At 40.2% G+C, this 21,328-nt stretch overlaps 1 protein-coding gene across 1 annotated transcript in view; it reads right to left on the reverse strand.

The window, feature by feature from the left end:
• The window catches only part of LOC139736686 (uncharacterized), an 83,802-nt gene extending 65,395 nt beyond the window's left edge, over window positions 1-18,407 (reverse strand). The window contains exon 1 of the mRNA XM_071647434.1: window positions 17,760-18,407. Within this exon, the coding sequence (XP_071503535.1) occupies window positions 17,760-17,935 (176 nt within the window). The 5' untranslated portion in view covers window positions 17,936-18,407. The remainder of the gene's footprint in view (window positions 1-17,759) is intronic.
• Between the last annotated feature and the right edge of the window lie 2,921 nt (window positions 18,408-21,328).

The following is a 21,328-nucleotide window of genomic DNA, read 5'->3' on the forward strand; positions in this document are numbered from 1 at the left end:
ATTACTAGAATGACCTATGTAAAAGTTATTACTTTGAAATAAAGTGTTGGTTTGATACTAGAGTAATAGGAGACTACGTTCTCCCCCGAGTATGTTCAATTTGCATTTTGTTCCAGCCTCCCCCCCCCCCCCCCCACAGTGCCGTGTGAGATGAAAGTTTATGTCACGGTCTTTCTTCCCCCTCTTTTTTTTTTTCTTTTAAAATAACATGTACTGGAAAATATGGACTCGACTGCAAAATATCGGTCAAACCGTTAGCTCCGAATTATAGGGATCTCCTGTACGGATGTAATACCGAACATATCATATGCTACCCCAAAATGGGTCATGCTGTAACACTAAGCGATTTTGCTGCATGCGAATATATGTATGCATGATATATATATATATATATATATATATATATATATATATATCTACCCCACTTCCTACAAGGACGTATGTCAACATCGAGACGAGAAAGTGCATGGCGTCGGAAGGAAGGTCAGTATCATTGTTTTGAAATAAGAGAGAGATCCTCGTGGTTGTCAAAGTGAAGAAACCATCCTCGCAGTCTCCACATGAGGGAAAATTGCCAATCCTGCACTGGATAGATCTCGGCATAAAAAAAATAAAAAAAATAAAAATAACGATTCCAAGCTCGAGCTTTATTGTACTGCAGTAGCCTACGTGTGACAGTATCTTTTTTATCAAATAAACTTTGAGAGTTTTACACTAAAATGACGAAAATAAAATTTATCATTGGAAAAATGAGCAAAGAAAATGGGATTCCATTTTCTATGCTCATTTTTCCAATAATAAATCATATTCATTTCTGGTTAGTTTTCCTCTGTTTGCATTTGTTACATACTCAAAAAGCTGCATCACTTCAGTGATCCCTCGCATTTATCCCGAAGTTGAATTATCCTTCGGGCTTATGCCAGGTTTAAGTGTGTGCGTGTGTGTCACACACAAACACTGCTATAGCTTCTGACCATCCGAGCATTGAGAATTTGGGGTTTCTGGGACAAACACTCAACTAGGGCTTTCCATAGCTCAGTCGGTAGAGCACCGGGCTGGCAATCCGGCGGTCTCGCATTCGAATCCCGATGGAATCCTATTTTCTTTGCTCAATTTTCCAATACTAAATTATATTCAGTTCTGGTCAGTTTTCCTCTGTTTGCGTTTGAAAATAACATTTGTGTAATATAGATTTCGCATGTTTCTATACGTAAGGAATAACCTTTACGCAAATTGGCATTTGTTTTCATATAAGAACAACATTTGCCAAAGCTCCCACTATGACATCACACCTTTACCAACCTTCATTGTTACATCATTACAAATCATGTTTAACTTGGATATCATGACAACGAATGATGTTATCTACACCTCGTTGGATCCGACCTTTAATGGTCGCCTTCATTTTTTTTTTCTTCGTTTCTGTGATATAGGTTTAGGAAATACAGTGGGATAACTTATATCTCCCTGCAAAGCTCAGAGTCTGGAAAATGACGATACCGGATCAGAAAATCGGTGTTCGATGAATTCATCAGGATTTTGCGACAACAGAATGAGATTCACATGCAATAACACTTTTTTTTTCTTCTTTAATGGATAGTGCAAGATGAAACATGTTGAAATGATTTCGAACAAATGGGGTATTATTCTCATCTTGACGGAAAATAAAGGAAGGATAAAAAAAGTCACGCATGCACACACATTCTCACAGCCTATAACTCGCACAGATAGCCTAAGGTACTAACGCCCCCTATACAATGTCGATTTTTGTGCCAGCATGAACGCTATCTCTAAGCAGATCAGAGTGTTTGGGGCATGCGGTTATTTCGTGCTGCATGAGATGACGAACAATAATTATAACCAATTCATAGTTTTCTTAACCAAAAATACATTGTAGCTCTGTTTTGGGTGCTTTCCATTTGAACTCTGCAGTTTTTGCTGCGAGGGCTAATTATAAACCAAACCCACTGAGATGTGGTTAAAATCATAGTGTGCCTCACGCGGTTTGAGTTTCCCCTAATTGCGCTCGCACTCCACCCATGGGCACATGTGGGTCGAGCATTGAACTATTATGCAAAATAGGAAAAAAGAGAACAACCTATAAGACTGTAACTAATTTATATTCTCTCCCCCCCCCCCATCCGTTTTTCTTACCCAATCTATCCATCTACATCTAACTCTATCTATTAAAGGGAATGCAAACCCAAAGAGCAATGGGGATTGAGTAAAAGCATTAACATTAGTAGAACACATCAGTGAAAGTTTGAGAAAAATCGGACGATCGATGCAAAAGTTATTAATTTTTTAAATTTTGGTGTTGGAACCGCTGGATGAGGAGACTTAACTACTAGAGGCTATGACGTATGAGTGGACAACAATATAAAGAAAATATAAAGGGAATTCCACAAAAATTAACTTTTCTAGCAAAATAAAAGAGTACTAGACAAACCGCTTCCAGAAAGCAGGGAAAATAATTGCTACCCCTAACATATATGTCAGTATCAAGTTGATGGAATGTGTAATTTTAATGAAAAATGAATTTTTTCCAAATTCCCTTTATATTTTCTTTATATTGTAGTCCACTCATACATCATAACCTCTAGTAGTCTTCTTAGCAGTTCCTACACCAAAACTTTAAAAATTCATAACTTTTGCATCGATTGCCCGATTTTCCTCAAACTTTCACTGATGTGTTTTATTAATGTTACTGCTTTCACTCAACCCACATTGCTCTTTGGGTTTACGTTCCCTTTAATGGGTGAACTGTATATACTTTTCTATACTCTATATAATAAACATACCCTTCACCATTGATCACATGAGTCCCTTTAATGTCACTCGAGTTGATGATGATGACTTAAGTTTCGCTCGCATGAAACTGATCGTGAAAGCATGTTGAGGTTATTCACTGGCATTAAGCTACGGACTGAACTTTTCATGCACCTAAGTCCACCTGCTTTTAGTATATTTCCAGTGAGCAATTCTCCTTCATGAACGGTGCTTCCTCGGCGTATAAGTAAAGATTTATTCCAGTCTATTAGTGAAAAAATGTCTTCATTTTGTGTTAGTCAGTCTCACCCTCATGAGAAATAACGACTGGTTAGACTAGTCTAGTCCAGTCAGTGATTCACAGAGCTACTGATTTAATTATGATGACTGACCCCCGTCCAGTTGTTTCTTCGTCACGAAAGATAAAAAAGAGAATGATATCGAAGAAGACAAGCTTGTGTTAAGAGACCCAAGAATCGATTGAGAGATAGATGTATAGATATCCTTGAACGACATGGACAGATATCCCTATACAAAATTGGGAATGGGCAGAAATGACGATAGGAATTATTATAATCTAGACTGATATAGATGGATGGATGGTACCAAAAGATGAATGCATGGATGGATGAAAAGATGGGTAGATGTATCAGGAAAGAGACAGAAAAGTAAACATTTAAATGGATAAATGAATCGATAGTCGGATAGATACATCCTTAATTAGGAAAAGAAAGTTAAAAACAGACATAAATATATTGCGGATGATTTGAAAAAAAAAAAGCCCCTTATTTAGACTCCATTTTACGGCACTGGCTCCCTTTACTGAGTACTCAATAAGCAGGATTCAGCAGCACCCCCCCCCCCCCGACTAGGTAGCCATATAAAAGCTGAATATATGGAAAGAAAGATTAAAGATAGATGGATGGATCCATCTACAACAAGAGACCCGCGGGTCTAGCGCTCACCTGAGTATCGCAAGTTCACCTTTCACGCAGTCACTTATCTAAATTATTCACAGCTCTACCAAAATTTGACCAGGCATTCTCAAGTAGAAGATGAAAATGTACAATAAGGGCCCAAATTTTTACAGATTCCTTAATTTGGGGGGATTGGGGCCCCCTGGGGCCGTCTGGGTGGGGCATGGAGCCCATTATGATAAATTGAGATCCTGACCCCCTAGGGATGCTACCTGCCAAGTTTGACGAAAATCTATCATGAGGTTTTCAGGAAGAAGATGAAATTGTACAATTCAGGCCCCAATTTGGACCTTCCCAACCACCCCCCCCCCACCCCTGCCCCCAAGAGGGGCACCTCTGGATCTCCTATGAACAAACTCGAAACTCCAGTCATTAATGTACGAACTCATAATATTAACTTAGCTCCATCACTTCTGGTTCTAGAGAAGAAGATTTTACAGATTCCTTAATTTTGGGGGGTTTGGGCCCCCTGGGGGCCCCCTGGGTGGGGTATGGTGCCCATTTTAACAAATTGAGTTCCTAACCCCCTAGGGATGCTACCTGCCAAGTTTGGTGAAAATGGGTCATGGGGTTCTCAAGAAGAAGATGAAAATGGACAATTTAGGCCCCATTAGAACCCCTCCCCTGGGTCCCAAGGGGGGCACCCCTGATTCTGCCATGAACAAACTTGAAACTACAGTCATCAATGTACTAACTCATAGTATTAACTTAGTTCTATCACTTCTGGTTCTAGAGAAGAAGATTTTTACAGATTCCTTAATTTGGGGGGGGGGGGGGGGTTGGGCCCCCTGGGTGGGGCATGGTACCCATTTTAACAAATTGAGTTCCTAACCCCCTAGGGATGCTACCTGCCAAGTTTGATGAAAATCGGTCTTGGGGTTTTCAAGAAGAAGATGAAAATGTAAAAAGTTTACGCACGACGCACGACGCACGACGCACGACGGACGACGCACGACGCACGACGCACGTCGGACGCCGGACGAAGGGCGATCGCAATAGCTCACTTGAGCCTTTGGCTCAGGTGAGGCTGATGAATAGATGGATAGATGGAAAGATATGTAAAGATGGAAAGAAAGAGGAGTTGTAAAAAAAAAAAGAAAAGAAAAAGAAAGGCAGAGGGCATACGCTGCCAGCATTTAAGGCTCGAGAAAGAGGAGGGGTGAAGTTCATAATCATGTCAAGGACTTTGACCTATGGCAGAATGATAGGCAATGTCGACTTTAAACTAGTAGTCCTTGATTCTCCGTGATTGGCGCTTTGCATCCTACCACTGATCAGAGATTACTGACATGTAATGGATTGCTGCCAAGCCGGTGATAAAACTGATTTTATAATCTCTAATGTCCCATTATAGAGCTTAAAATAAACAACGCCAACCAACGATTCAACACATGGATGATAACGATGATGATGATGATTATCATTATTATCATAAAAATGACGAAGATAATTGAGATGATACGATGCTACGTTGATTCGTCGCGAGTAACCTCTGCACTGATGTCCTGATGAGAACTGTCATTATCACCATTACCAATGCTCAGTTATACACTTAAAATTCGTATATGTTCGTACACCCATGTGGATAGAGATACGGAAGGCTGGTTGATGCATCTCGTCCAGAGGTGTACGCGCCCCAGCATAAGTCGAACCCAGGATGTCTTGTGCCATGGCATCGCTTATACTTTGAGTGCAGAAAGCCCCACAGCTAACCTTATGCAGACAATCCAAAGTCCCTGACACCGAAAGGGTTAAGCAAGGAGTTTCCTGATCGTTCGCCCCCCGCTTACATTATTTTATTTAATGAGATCACGCTGACGCAATGAACAAATACCAATTCTTAGCCACAGGTTATGCCTTTAAAGCATGTCATTGCCCACCAGGTCAGATGTTATTCATCGGGCAAAATTGATGCTTCGAATAAGTCATCGTTGTTCCCCTGGTAACGTCTAGGACAATATCTTATTTGATTCAAATTTCCAGGAGTTAGGGACTTGTCAGATTTCATTTCCATCTACGCTGAGACAGATGGAAATTGAAAAGAACATTGCGATGCGTCAACGAAGTAATTTTCACTTTCTTTCCCCACACCCCTCCCCACTTTTAATAACTTCTGCCTCCCAGAGTCAGTTAGCTCGTTCGTGGACATGAAAAAAAGTGTCCAGGTATACACAATGTGTGCTGGAATTAAGTTACACCGACATGGAAAATTACATTTCCCTCCACAATCACATTCACGAACAACCCAGCACGGTTTACAATAGCTCGTCATCCTATTCTGTGATCTGTCGGGGAGAGGTGTTGAAGGAAAGGCAGTAACTGACTTCCTGTTTTCATCCCGCCATTTTTTGACTTTCCTCTCCTCGGCTAATGAACGAGCCGTCATTGCCTCGCTGATTGACGTCGATAAAGAGACGATAATAGGCTTCAAATTAATTGGGTCACTCCGTATTGACACTGCCTTGGCTTGAAGACTAAAGATGATTCACCATTTCCATTCCTGACATCCTGGTCGCGGGGCCCTAGTGAGCAGGACCTAAAAACTCGGTTAAAAAATTAATGTTTCGGACTACAAAAGCCAGTTTTCAACCGAACTGTATATGTCTGGAAATCAATAAACCATGTTTAACACAACATGATTTGCATCCTCTTTGTTTATCCCCTTTTCCTTTATTTCATACTCGCTGCATTGATTGATCATAGACATGCGACTTGTGAAAAGCTACGGAAGGGGGGGGGGGGCAAAGATCTTTTAATCTCAGAAGAGTAAGTGGATTTTCAACAGATGACTTCTTGAAAGTTTGTTTATTATTAGGTGAAAATCCTCTCGCACTCCACTAATCTAAGTACGTTCCTTTGTCTTTTCTTTTCTTTATGTTCTTCCAAGAAAGGACGGACACCCTCCCCGTTAGATATTGCCATATCATTTAAGCCAGGGATCTGCGACAAATTGTGGAAATATCTACCTCTTCCCGTTTGGAAATAATTTGAACTAATGCCATGCGCCTAATTCCTGCGGCAACGTATATATATGGAAACATCGCCTCCCACTTCCTTACAAAAGATAATTAATGACACACGAAACGGTGCAATACAACATCGAAAGATGAATGACAAAAACCTAATAATATCCAGCTTCCCTTGCTCACTAAATCGAACGGTTAAAGGTGTTTACACGTATCAACAATCAACCATCGATATTTAAAGCTCTTCCAATTTTAGCAATAATATCGCATTTACAATATATACTTGGCAGTTGTCAACAACCCAACGGAATTTAGCAATTCCATTTATATCTGCCCCATGAACATTTCTTTCTTTTTCCTTTTTTTTTTGGTCAACGTAGTATGCTGCACACACATGATTATTGTTTAGAATGTACTAGATAATCCAGAGTCTATAAAGAGCTGTTAAGGTTTACCTCTGTAAGAGCGAAAGCGTACGTTGTATATGCCTCTTTAAACTGTACACCTTTATACATGACGTTGAAATGAAATGAAGTTAGTTATTCCGAAGGTTCCTTATTTCAATACTTAGGAATTCGCTTTAACTAGATGTTCGTTCATCGCAAAAAAAAAAAAAAAAATGAAATCGGGTTCGTTAATCCGAACATAATATGTTGCGTTATCCCGAAGGTTCGTTAATCCGAAAATGACAAAAAACGAAGAAGAAGAAGGTGCGTAGCTACTTACGAACCTTCGGAGTTACAAACTTGTTTCGTTTTCTGATTAACAAACTTCGGAATAATGAACTATAACCGTTTTCATAGATCATTACACATTTTACATGTGATAACTACCGTCTCCAAAGCATATTGCTTGGAGGACGCCATGAGCTTTGAGTATCATACGAAACAACGGATATTCACAATTTTCTTAAGAAAGCTATCCTGGCGGAATCTGCCATCTACTTCCGAAAGTTACGGGTTATGAAATCAAGAGATTTCGCATACTAACAAACCATTTATATAGACCTAAACATTTATGAGAATCAAAGTTCACAGAAAGACTTCGATCTTATTTTTCTTTCAAGTGTTATCAAAGTTATAATTGAAGACTCGAAGACGTGTTCTCTGTTTTGTTGTTTTATGGTTGTTTGCTTGAGTGTTTGTCGTTTTTGTTTTAATTTGAATTTGATATTTTTCAGCGGACGTATATCAAGCTACGCGATAAAAGCGATTTGATTCCAATTTTCCTCTGAATTACGTTACCTCATCCTTTAAATCATTATGACGGAGAAAGTGTCAACAGACGATTGCCAACTTTCCATGGACGCTTTCCTCCCAATGACGGGAGCTGTCAAAACACCCAAAAGCTGAAGGCGTCATTTTCATGGGAGGGCAGTGGTTACTGGATAGGTGAGCCTACACAATTACTCACTGTTACCATGGTTACTCGTGTGTTCTGACGTGTGTATATAGTATGCATAATGATTACAACAATGCATAATGATGAGTGCATGCATGTGTTCTAACATGCTTGTGCGTGCGTGCGTCTCTCTCTCTCTCTCTCTCTCTCTCTCTCTCTCTGTATGTGTGTGTGTGTGCGTGCATAATTATGAGTGTTATGTATGTATGTTTTCCTCCAGCCTTGAAAAGAAACAGATGTTACAGAAAATGAATTAAGATGAAGATCGACTTTGAGGTCTTCCAACAGTAATAGTGTAAATACACTGTAGTTGGCTCGGAACCAAACGCAAAAAGGCAAAATCCCGATAAAAAGAAAAGTTGTTATCCACCAGACGGGGCCCTGTACAGAGCCTTAGAGGATATTTGAATCTTGAAGTGACCGGTTACATTCGTTCAAAACTGCTACTATCAGAGTTTTAATTGCAGAGTGAACGCCATGTTCAGGAGGGGAAAATGATTCTTGGTTGCTGGTTTGACACCACCGGAGACTGCTAATTTGCATTCAAAGGAATGGACGTTAACATCAGCTGTGGCGGTATCGTCAACGAAGTAGTTTGGGGTTCATGACCTATTCATCATAAAGTTCATCATCTTGAAAGGTTTATCATCTCATGACCACTCCCATTACTTTGATGTCATTGCAATTCCATCGCTGGAAAATGGAAACAAACATCCATTCAAAATCGATTCGCCACCTCGCTTCGACCCGTCATTTGTAATTCACTACCGCCGAGTCTTCGAAATTCACAATATTGGACTTTTAAGAAACAAGCAAGCAAGCAGGCAAGCAAACAAACAAACAAACACAAACAATAAAAGTAATAACAATTGCATGTCAAAAGCGTTCATCTTCGTGCGATGGTAAAGTTAACAAGAAACCATCTTCCCTTTTCTGACTGCCATCATTATTATGGCTCACGAATTCGTATTCCCTGGCTGCGAATTTCGGCAACGATGACTTTAGTTCTGCTCACTTTAACATTATTATGAAGTCATCTCCTTTCCCGCCAAAAACGATTACGCAGTGCTGGAAAGGGGGTTAATCTGATTGGTTGAGGAGTGATTGTCTCATAATCTTTAAAGGACCGGACGGATCACTGCGCAGTTTGGAAAGGTTTTGTATAAGCTAGTGGGGTACATGTATGTATGTGTGTGTGTGTGCGTGTGTGTGTGTGTGTGTGTGTGTGTGTGTGTGTGTGCGTGTGTGTGTGTGTGTGTGTGCGTGTGTGTGTGTGTGTGTGTGCGTGTGTGTGTGTGTGTGCGTGTGTGTGTGTGTGTGTGTGTGTGTCACAGAGAGAGAGAGAGAGAGGGGGTGGGGTGGGGAAGGGAATACTCAGTATAAGGGCAAAATGGAAGTAGAATGTACACATAAACGTCTATAAATACAGAAAATCTTCTCCCCTACCCAGGGTTCCCGTCAAGAAAGCAGAGTTTATCGAATTTCAGTTCAAGCTGACCCAACAGGCCTATAACAGAACGAAATAAGGCATAGCATGAGTAATCGCTTTGAAAGCTTCGTATATGATTTGTGAGTCATTTTATTATGATAATAAGGAAAAGTCAATTTCGTACCATTGTGTTCATTCACACATACAAATCAAGATGATATAGCAAGACGGCAAAACGTATTGTTTTTAATAGGATATTGATATGAGGGACAACTGCGGGACAGTTTTGACACAAGACTAGTAATGCTTGACGCGGAAGACACCCTAAAGATGAAAACGTAGACAATAATTAGAATATGATATCTATCTGTACAATTATTTATTTCAAAAGGTTTTAAAATCAAACAAGTATTTCCCCAAAGGCTCGAAAACAGTGCAACAGATTACTCATTAAATTCTTGTGAAGGTGTGGTTTGAGATGATGTGTGACTGTGTCAGTGTGTGCATGTGGTCATTTTGTGAAGGTGAGAGTGTGTGGTATGTGTGTGCGCGTGTCTGGATAGATGTTTGCTTTAAAAACAGTCTACTGAAGATGCACTGATGGCCTGGCCAATTTACCGAATGACACGGTTTGGGAGCGGGAATTGTGATTCACTGGACTCGCCTTAAACCGCAAGGCGATCATCGAGGGGGAAAAAAACAAAAACAAAAATTAACAAACGGCAGAAGAAAACTTTTTTTCTCCCTCTCTCTTCTTTCTTTGTTTTAATTGTTTGTAGGGTAACAGAACTCCTAACAAAGTCATCACTGCGGACAGTTTTGCCCTTGACATGGTGGTAATGTGTCAGACGGATTGACTGGGTGAGACCGCAATTGCCCGCTGTCGCCTGCGGGGAATTCCAAAAATCGATTCTAATCGAATGATCTACTCGAGATAAATCTATAACTGTAATGGAGTGCATGATGAGCCAAAGGTTCAATAGACGCCGAGGATAGCAAACAGTCAAGTTCAACTTAAAGTTCCACTGAACACGTGGGACTGAAAACTAGTGGTACTTTTAAAGGGAGACCTATTACGGACAATATTATTCAGTGAACTGTGAGGTATTGAAATTGCAGGAGACAAAATAAAGCGATACAATGAGTGTGTGTGTGTGCGCGCGCGCGTGTGTGTCTGTGTGTGTGTGCGCGTGTGCGTGTGTGCGCGTGTGCGTGTGTGCGTGTGTGTGTGTGTGTGTGTGTGTGTGTGTGTGTGTGTGTTCAGTTCAGTTCAGTTTATTTTATTTTAGCACGGAACCTGCTTCAGCCAATGGCTGTTCTTCAGCTGGTCCGTGCCTGATAAAATCACATAGGATACATCATTATATACATTGTACAATAACAAGCATATCCAAAAAAAAAAAAGAAAAGAGAAAAAAAAGTGTGTAGTGAGTAGTGAAAAAAGTGTGTATTGAGAGAAGGGGAGAGAGACCCCCCACCGATAGATAGTGCAGATAAAGTCGATACTGGCTTCGAGTGAGACGGCAGACAATCAAACGGAAGCCAACACCGCACATTTTCGTTGAACTTCTTTTGAACACTGCGGGAGAAAATCATTATGAATTTGCTATATATGACTTTCTGGTCTCCTGCACTACCCCCTTCGTATTTCATTTCACTTCGTCTTATTTATCAGAGAGAAAACTCTGGAGAAATCAAGCGCGAGAAATGATAATTAGGAAATACAAAATGATTAAAAAAAAAAATTCGTGCTGGAGTTACTCAAGCGCTCAGGTTGGTATGATCAGCTTGATTGATGTATGCACTTCAACATCCGGGAATGCTTAATTAAAGACCCGGATGGTGTTTGCAAGCTCTACGGGCCCCTCCGTGCGAAAGTTAGTTTCACACATTAGCCTTGTTGGACCCATATCGACTAAATGAAACGCAATCGGTCGCAGTACGACACTGAGAAACTGGCATAGTTATAGCTCAACTTTTGATCAACCACATATCTGAACGATCTTTGATTCAGATTCGTGAGATCGAACGAAAAAAAAAGGGCAAATGTATAGTAGATCAAGGTATACACCATTGTCGTTAGATAGGAAAGTATACGTCTGTAAAGTTTCACAATAAAACTCCGTTCTTTTATTGCTAAGGTCATATCTTGGGCATCATCAATGCCGACACGGACTGCGACCTGAATTACGGAAATGCTTAATTCTGTTGACCTTTTGTAGCATCATTGCATTATACGGTATTGCATGTGCATTGTCAATTTGGGGTAGGCCTATAAAGTGGCACCTGATGTGATGATAATATACTGCTCAATGAAACAGTAAAGAAAAATGGCTAGTAGACGTGGTGTAAGTGCTGTATATCGGCATGGAGCTACGTTAGCTCCATGATATCAGAGAGAGGGTGCACGTTTTCCTATCATCAACAGTTCCTCCGTCCCGACTCGCTTCAATGACAAGAATTTGAACATTTTAACAATACTCGTGTGAAAAAGACAAATAAAGTAAGTGGGATATGGACATTGGTAAACTTTTCCTCACCTTCCGGAATTGTGGGCACAATGATGTCAGACTTTATTCTAGAACAAATGAAAGAAAAATCATCATATTGGCGACTGGTAGACGCCCCAAGGATTTAATTTGGAAAATAAAAACCAAACACTGATTTCTGATTAAACTTTCACCCTAGGAGTCTACTTGAACCAAATATAGGCTATAGCGCTATAGGTCCTACTTGGCGTCTTAGGTATATAGACAGTTCCACTTAGACTTCTTCAGCTGAACTTGGGCGGGAATTGGGACAACTCGCAGAATTAGGCCACTACCAACAACGTGCGAGCACAGAAATTAGGAGTTTATTGCAGATGCTACACGGGGTCTTCCGGGTATCACACTGGCACTTAATTAGTCCAAGGCTGTCAGGTACACATGCCACGACTCTTACGAAACCTCTATATTTGGAGCGGGAAACCGATAAATGACTAATGCGAATGTCTGCTGACCTGGAAGGTAGGTGTTTGCACGTACACGTAGGCGAATTTATACTGTACCCCCAACATTTCACAACATATACGATCGTTCCCAGTGAACAACCTCGTGCAAGGATCCTCGCCTGATGATACTCTACTGTAGTTCTTCAAAGAGCCATGAAAGAGGGAAAATTGTTTGTTCCCCATCATTACAGATCAGCTCTTGCCACTCAATCCAATTACATTGCAAATTCCACACTCTTCATCAGCTAGGAATGCGGCCGTAGGTCCAAAGGTGATCTCCCATGATTCATTCACGAATGGCAAAGAATCATGCATCATAGTTGGTTAATTTCAATAAATCCAATCACACAACGGAACCTAAGCCTCGTCTTCCTACGCTTGTCACGCATATTGTCATAAGGTATGATGTCATCAATCGATACTGCTATCAAATTTTAAAAGTAAGAACATGCAACATTTGCCAGACACACTTTGCACTTTAAAAGAACATCCGGGTCTCTCTATCTATTGATTGATGCCAAACTTTATGACAAGCGGGAAACCTAGGCCTGGGCCCTGTTTTATGAAGAGTTAAAATTGATTATATAGTTGATTTCAACTGTAAGTCTATGGCAGCCTGTGTGGTAAGGACATTTAAAATCGATTTTATCTTTTGATAAAACGGGGCCCTGGTTGCATGACTTCATAGTCAAACTGCCATTAGTTAGTTGAGGAACTATTATTGTTGTGTTATAGCGCCTATAATAACTCGTTACCTTGGTGATAATAGCTTCTAACCGACTGAAAGGAAACCCCGGAGTTTGGTCCTGAACTTCTCTTTTTATACGTTTTCATTTGTGTTTACTTCAAAACCTAATTATTTCCTCAATAAACACAGAGTATTTTGAATTTGATGTCTGAATGATTAAAGGTAGGCTATTTTGTGTTCAAATGACTGCCCCAAATAGATCGCCATTTCTCGTCCTTTCACTGTTCCCATACCAGTCTCCGTCACAATTCTGCTCATTGCGAGAAATATGACATCCCACACGTTAATATATAATTATCTTAACCCATCAAAACTATCGACCGATTATCTCGGGGTCCATCAATGTCAACGGAAATGAAAATTATGTCCACTCGTCCCACGCTGCGCCATTGGCTTCCTCTCGTTATTGCACGTGAAGGTAAGAATTCCACTTAAACGACATTTTCAGGTTATTTTATCACACAGAACCTCGATCCGAATACATCCCGTCGTTTACGGTACCCCGAAGCGTTCTATAATCATGCATCTGTTCTCTCTGAAAAAAGTCATATCTATAAATTATTGGAATCTGAGATTTATGATAGAATGAATGTGCCCACATTGCGTGACTGAACTCTAACCAAATTTCACGAGACAAAGAGTTAGTCTGTCGGTCAAATTACGTTCACATTATCTATAGGCCTACATGAGGTTAGCATGATGCTATCTGTATCATAAACTTCAGGAAATTTGCCCGTATTGTATACAATCAAAACATTTAGGTTTTTAAGGAGGCGGGAATGTAATGTAGGGGCCTATATGGTCACAGGTAGAAACCACTGAATGAGAGGTCACACCCAAGGTTTACGAGCTAGATATACTAATAATTGATATGGGAGGAAATCCTCTCGGATAATCGGGAAGAAATGTTGACGTGTAAATCATATTGACAGTACAGGAAATACATAAGTAATCATCTTCCACCCTCTTCCTACTGTGAAGACACCGTTTTCTGTGACCGACTCGTAGGTATATGAACCAACCCTATAAATCAGTTGAAAAAAAATAAACACGTACGGCTCGTTAAAGGGAAGTTAAAAATCTGGGATATAAATGTATGCCATTTGATGTGCGCACAATCTATTAAGGGGAAATCTTTTTATCGTCAGATATCATGTACATTCAGTAAATGCAAAAAATACTGCAAAAGAAGAAGAACAACAACAACAACAAGAAGATGAAATGTTGTGAAGTTTGAGTAAAATCGATCGATTCATTCGAAAGATGTGAATATTATTAGACTTTTCGCTACATCAATGTGCCGTTATCATTGGATCGAAAGGCTACAACAGTTCGTGAAGTCATGATACTACAACAATAAAAACGAATGGTAAGTTCCACATATTTTTTTTTTTCCTCTGGCAAATCAAAAGACCACTTTGATTTACCCCCTTTGGATGCCAGAGGGAAAAAAAATCAACCTTATTAGTCCAATTCCAACTCGAATGAATGGTTACTTTTCATTAAGAAATGAAATTGTTTTGAATGTTCTTTCCATTTCCTTTTGTATCGTTGCGATATTGTAATATAAATTGTTCTATTCTCTTTAACTAGCGATGACGGCACATTCAGCAAAAACTGCATGTATTCATCACCCTTTAACACATTGTCCAAATCTAACTGATAATAGGTCTAATCACTAACCTATGAAAACCTCTTCAATGCTAACACTGCTCTCCTAGAGGGTCATATACCTTTATCACTACCCCGACACTGCCAGGTACAAATTTTTACACTTGGATCAAGGGGGACAACGTGAGCTCAAAAAAAAAAAAAAAAATCTTGTCCAAGGATGAACACATCGGACAAGATTTGAGTTTTACAATGACATACAAATATGCAGATTGATATATCTCTTTCTTTTCATTCAATGAATCTACAGATTATACTGTTGAGGGGTGAACATCCCTTTAAACTAATTTTAGGATTGAGTGCACCTCCTTCACTACGGTCGCCTCCATTCAGGGAGATATCGCACCTCAAAGGTAGATAACTATAGCTCCATGGTTCGTCTAACCAAGGAGTCGCCCAGCTAGTCACTAGTACCTCCTTGGTCAAACCGGAGTGGTAGAGAAATTATCTCTTTCATTCTCTGGTCATAATATCAAGGAGGCTCCGAGGGGGTACTATATAGGTGAGCCTACACGTTATAGGCCTATATCGTACCTCCTTGGACAGAAAACCTCTCCTCTGAGCGGAGAACATATCTCGAACATATTTTCCTCCTAGCTGTGTGTATGAATACTTTCTCTTCTTCAATCAAAACACCGGGATTTACCCGACATTCCTAACTGCTCCGAGTCTCCCCCCGTGTAGGCCTGGTAAATAAATGAAAGCCCGTCCTTTGCTATATACACTCTCAAGAAGAACAGACTTGCACGTGAACAGACTGTAAAATGTCAAAATATAATAGACTGCGTACATAACATGCATGCGACTGCAATAATAACCAGAGTTCACACAGAGTTCATGGTTAAGTCCGTATGTCTGAACTTCTGACTTTGTTGAAGTGGAGTCGAAGAGTTCAGAATCCTGGAGATCCAAGTTGTTTTCTCAATAATTTGTCAATTCTTGGTATGACTTTGGTGTGGCCTGTCATTTTAAGAAAGCTACAGAACAACGCGACTTGCTCTCTGGGAAACAGCGTTGTGACGTGTATAAGTGTAAAAATGATACTTTTTAAAGTGTAGAAATAATTCCGAGATTTTTTTCTCCCTCCTTTCTCCCTTCTCGTCATTTTGCCTTGCTATCTCACAATAAATGATCACTGAATCTTAACGAAATAATATAAAACAGATCATATAAGTACATATTGAAAGTTTGAAACATATCCAAATGATATATCCAAATCATGCATGATATCCAAATGAAAATAAACTTGTAATGAGAATTTACACAATTAAACACATCGGAGAAAACCTACGTGTAACTTTTTTGAGGAACATCGATTCCTCTAAATATGTACTCTTTATATCCGCAGTAAACCATAAAACTATAAAACTAGCAACTTAGGAGTACAGTCTGTGAGTCGATTCCATCGTATACGTGATATTACGCACCGCCGTCAAAATATGTGATATTTTGCTTTCCGCCAAATACAATACGCAAGGGCACTTGTCACTTGGATAATTTTCTCTTTGGAATCTCTAAAAACGAGACATGACCATCGTGTCGACCTAAAAAGAGAAGGCCAGCCAAAGGAGAAAGTGTGCAAAAGCGACGGATATTATGTAATGTACTAAAAAGCAACTGCCAACACATAGCTACAGAAAAGTTGCGAGAGTTCAGATTCCTATTGCTGACCAGCGAACATCCTCGGTCACTTTTTAAAACCTTTAAAAAGTGTTAAGATTAAGATCAACCTCCCAAACATAAGGAAGGAAGTGCTCGGCTGTGGGTTTTTTTTCTTTAGCGTCTTTTTCAATTCTACGTTGTTTTCAAAACTATAAAAAAAAAGAAAAAAAAAGAAAATGCAAGAATGACAAGAGTGATAGCATGTGCTCTATACCTTCTTTGGCCAAAAACTATCATAGAACTACCGCACCTCATATACTGCATAGTTATAGTAATTATTGTGAGTCTGATGGCCCTGAAAGAATAGTTCCACGTGAGAAATGTAAAATAAAAGGTACAAATATGTTGTCAAAATGTCAAAATATGATGTTGCTTCACTTTTCACTTTAATAGCTAGGCCCTATACGAAATAAAAAAAAGGAGAAAAAAAATAAAAAAAACCGTATAGATTACAGAAAGAAGATATAGAAACGAGGAGACCATATCTTTCCTCTCCTCGTGTTAGTGCGATTCCTCTTGATCCATTATCAGCGACACGTCTTTTTATTCTTCCATGTACCTGCGATACGTATTTTGTTTAATTTGCATTTTGCTTTGTTTTGTTCTTTTTGTTTTTTGTTTATTTTTGTTTCATGAATAAAGTCTAAAAATTGTTTCTTTTGCAAAAAATCTTGTGACAGTATGGATCAGATGAATATCTTCCTAAATCCCATACTCTCCTCAAAGAGATTAAAGTCACAGACTTGACGGAGCTTTTCAGTTTTTCTCTTTTTTTTTTCTTTAAAAAGATGATTGCTTCTCAACGTCCGACATAATCACATCTTCGATCATTAAAAAATGAGACAATAAACAGATGCCAATCTGACGGGGCAATGGTCTGAATTACATCACAACGAATGATTGACATCTACATCATACCGTGATCATGATGTAGCAATACCTCGTTGTCATGACTACAAGGATCTAAAGTGAGGCACATGCCCATAGCTGTTAATCAGTGTGTAGCCAACGTTACAGGCTTGTCTTGAGTTGGCACGTACTAATGCAACAAAATGAGAAGACCATTGCTCACACATATTGTTTGCAAACACATCAGACATTCTCTCTATGATAACATTATTTTGTCACCCGCCTCGGATCTTACCTCGTCCTGCTTCTTGTGTAACCTGCAGTATACGACACCTGGCCGGTAACGAGCACGACTTGCAGCAGAAATAGCATCCATGCAAGCTGTATTCCCAAGCTTCTCCGGGTAAGGGACGCCCCTTGAGAGCCCCCAGCTCTGCTGTACTTATGACTGCAGGAATTACCAGGCAGCATTTTGTCCCCTCGTAGCTCGGGAAAATCCACACGAAATTCTGGGGTAAAAAGTTGGATAACTGAAAAATCCCAGAGGAAAAAAAAAAGCAGCAAACGAGCTGAGTCACAAAAGACGAACCATGAGAACCATTGAAGCAGCTGCCGTGACTTTCTCCGTTTGTTTTTACCTTGCTTTTTGTTTTATTTTATTTTTCTCCTTAGTGCTTCAAAAACAGCAATAACACTCACAGGTATTGTGACGGACAAAAGATCGGATTTAGTGTGAAGGTGTACTACTTCCAAAGGACTACAAGATGATTTCCACTACGCTGTTCCTCGCATTATGGGCGTTGATTTCTGTTCTTTTTTTGTATAATGTTGAGAGGTAGTTTAACAAAAATACAAAGCGCGCCGTGTTCGGTTGTGCCCCGTTCGCGCGAAGTCTGTCGTCTGCTTAGCCCTGTGGGATGATGATGATGATGACCGAACTGCGCGGGGGAAAGTGCGAGACTGGCGAGGGATCAAGCGCTCAGAGCTGTTTCACCGGTTCTCTCCGAGCGTCGTAAAACAAACGAGTGCCTTTCGCCTCGCATCAGCCTCGACCGTTCATCTTCCCCTGCCACACTCTGCAAATACCCCCCTCGCTCGCGCACTCTGCAAGATAAATATTGGTTTATGTCTCGCGATATGTGATGTGAGTGGTGTGGCCTTCAAAAAAATGAAATAAATAAAAAAGAAGAGAAAAGCACTCTTCGAGAAGTTTGTCAATATTTAAGAGAAGTGGTAGAGGATGAAAGTCAGGTCCAATTAGGGTGGTGAGGGATTGGAGGGCAAGGGGAACTCGTTGGAACGCAATGGTTCTTTTATCATTAACCAGATAGATATAGGGCCTTCTTCGGGAAGCGCGAATTTCACTTGCATCAAATAAGATTTTCTACATTCTAAAATTGAACAGTGTTAATTCCATTGTATTTGAAAAAAGCGGTGGTGTTGAAAGATAATATGAGGAAAAAGTTGATAGTATTAATAAGAATGGATTTAAAATGGATAAAAATGGATTAAAAAAGCTTCTGCTCAATGTAATAAAATCGATAAATCAATCAACCTATCACTATAATCAATCAATCAATCAATCAATCAATCGATCGATCAATCAATCAATCACTCACTCAATCACTCACTCACTCACTCACTCACTCACTCACTCAATCAATCAATCAATCAATCTATCTATCTATCTATCTATCTATCTATCAATCAATCAATCAATCAATCAATAATCAATGCACAGTATCATAAGGACCTCGAATATCCGGCCACGTCGGGACCGACGGACGTCCGAATAATCGATTTGGCCGGATACGGAGAGATATGCTCAAATACAGCGCTTTCTAGCATATCATGGCAGAGGTAGGCCTATACACTTTCTATTACCAATTTACTAATATTATGAATATCTGCACGGCATTGTCATATTTCATACTTACGGAAATGAAACGAAATATTGGTAAAATATATCCCTTTATGTATTGTTTGTTTGCTTGATACTGACCGACATTGCGACTCGTTGGATACTGCTTTGTGCGGTAACCACTGCTGTGCACTCAGTGCCAGTGTAAAGCACGGCACCAGTCATTGACATCTTCTCATGAATTTACAGTTCGCTGCTTTGATTGAAATATGGCCTGTAGTGTATTCGCATATAATGGTTTAACGTGTGTTTGTTTTGAGCGAGATTTGGCACTGAGAATACATAGATCTCAGCCAGTCGACGTCCGGATAACAGAGAATCCGGATAATCGATGACCAGATAATCGAGGTCCTACTGTAATTAGATAAAGTGTAATGTTGATTGTACTTTTCAATAATCTTTACTATATAGAACGGATTACACATAGGCACAAACGACCGTAAGACGTGCGTACAAACATACACACATTGGCCTTATACATACGCTGGCGGATCCAAGAATTCCGTAAGGGGGGGGGGGCGCAAAAAATGTTTCTGGTGCCGCTTCCGGGTTTAATCAGCTGACAAGCCAAAAAAAAAAAAAAAGGCTTCAGCGTAACTTTCTGTTTTTTTTCTGTCCCCCCCCCCCCCATCAACGGTTGGTTTTTTTTTTACTTTTTATTTCTGTTATTTAAGAAAAAATAAAGGGGGCGCGCGCCCGGTGCGCCCCCTCCCCCGATCATACATGCCATATACACAAAGGCCTACATGCTCATATTCCCCAACACACATGTATGTACACATATCGCATACACACATGCATAGAGCATGCATGGATGATGTGTAGTACAGTGTACCACATTTATTTGAAATATGATTCAAACATTTTACCACTGACAACAGAGCAGGGGCTCACCTCCCTGCACAGCTGAGGGAGTCCTTGGATCTGCATTATGAATTTCCTGAAGACGGAGGGGGGGGGGGGGTGGGGGTGGGGGAGGGAAGCATTGGGTCAGTAGGTGGCGCTATATCATAGAGCTGCTGAGCGATCTTTGCTAGGTTTCATATAGAGGGTCTATACATAAATTGCTAGCACATGTATCATCAAGTTGAAGTTGAAGTTGCAGTTTATGCAATAAGCAAGGAAATGAATATATTATCATTGTACAATATATTTAGCAGTAAAATTGGTGATAGCAAAATCGTGCCATTTGTAAACAAGTCGTGATAGATAAAAAAGCAGCATACCTTGCACTAGCGATGCTTTGTCAACAGAACTGAAAATATTGCAGAACCCCTTATGCTAGTAGGAATCTGGAGATGGTCCCATTTGGGCCTACCATGCTTGCATGGAAAGTCTCGGGTATGCCCTAATAAGAGACCCCTATTGATTCAAAACGTAAGCAATGTCGGGTAAACCTCGAAGCGCATTTTAATAACAAAAAAGTTCTATTTCCCCGAGAAAAACAACAACAACAAAGCAATAACAACGAAACAAAACTAAGTGTATCAATCATTTTGGATAGTCACCTAAATACGAATGCTTCACAGATTTCGTCAAAGGGCCTTAAATTTAGAAGACACATAGTATGCAGCATTATCACTCCCTTTGTCCGTTCATTCCGTCAATCTCAGGTTTTTGTCATAATGATTTGTAAAGCTCGTGGAGGGGGGGGGGGAGGGGGAGGGGGAGCGCGGGAGTGGGGGAGTGAGGACGAGTGCATTATGTCATCATAATGTTCCTCCGATCCGCATCAACTTCTTCTGCATCTCGACGTCTGCGCTCCCACGCTATACTGCCTATCTTCAACTGTTACCCGGACCTCGCACTAAAGGCCATGTCGCACCTTTCCCATTGTCAGTAAAGGCCGTGTCACACCATAACGCGGGCTTGTGGCGAGGAGGTAGTTTCCAGCACGTAGAAGATTTTCAGCGGGCGAACAAGAATGTTTGCAATTTTCATTC

Source organism: Diadema antillarum, unplaced genomic scaffold, assembly GCF_040938485.1.
Source record: "Diadema antillarum isolate AM-2024a unplaced genomic scaffold, OU_Dant_1.0 seq00000662_RagTag, whole genome shotgun sequence".
Classification (NCBI taxonomy): domain Eukaryota; kingdom Metazoa; phylum Echinodermata; class Echinoidea; order Diadematoida; family Diadematidae; genus Diadema; species Diadema antillarum.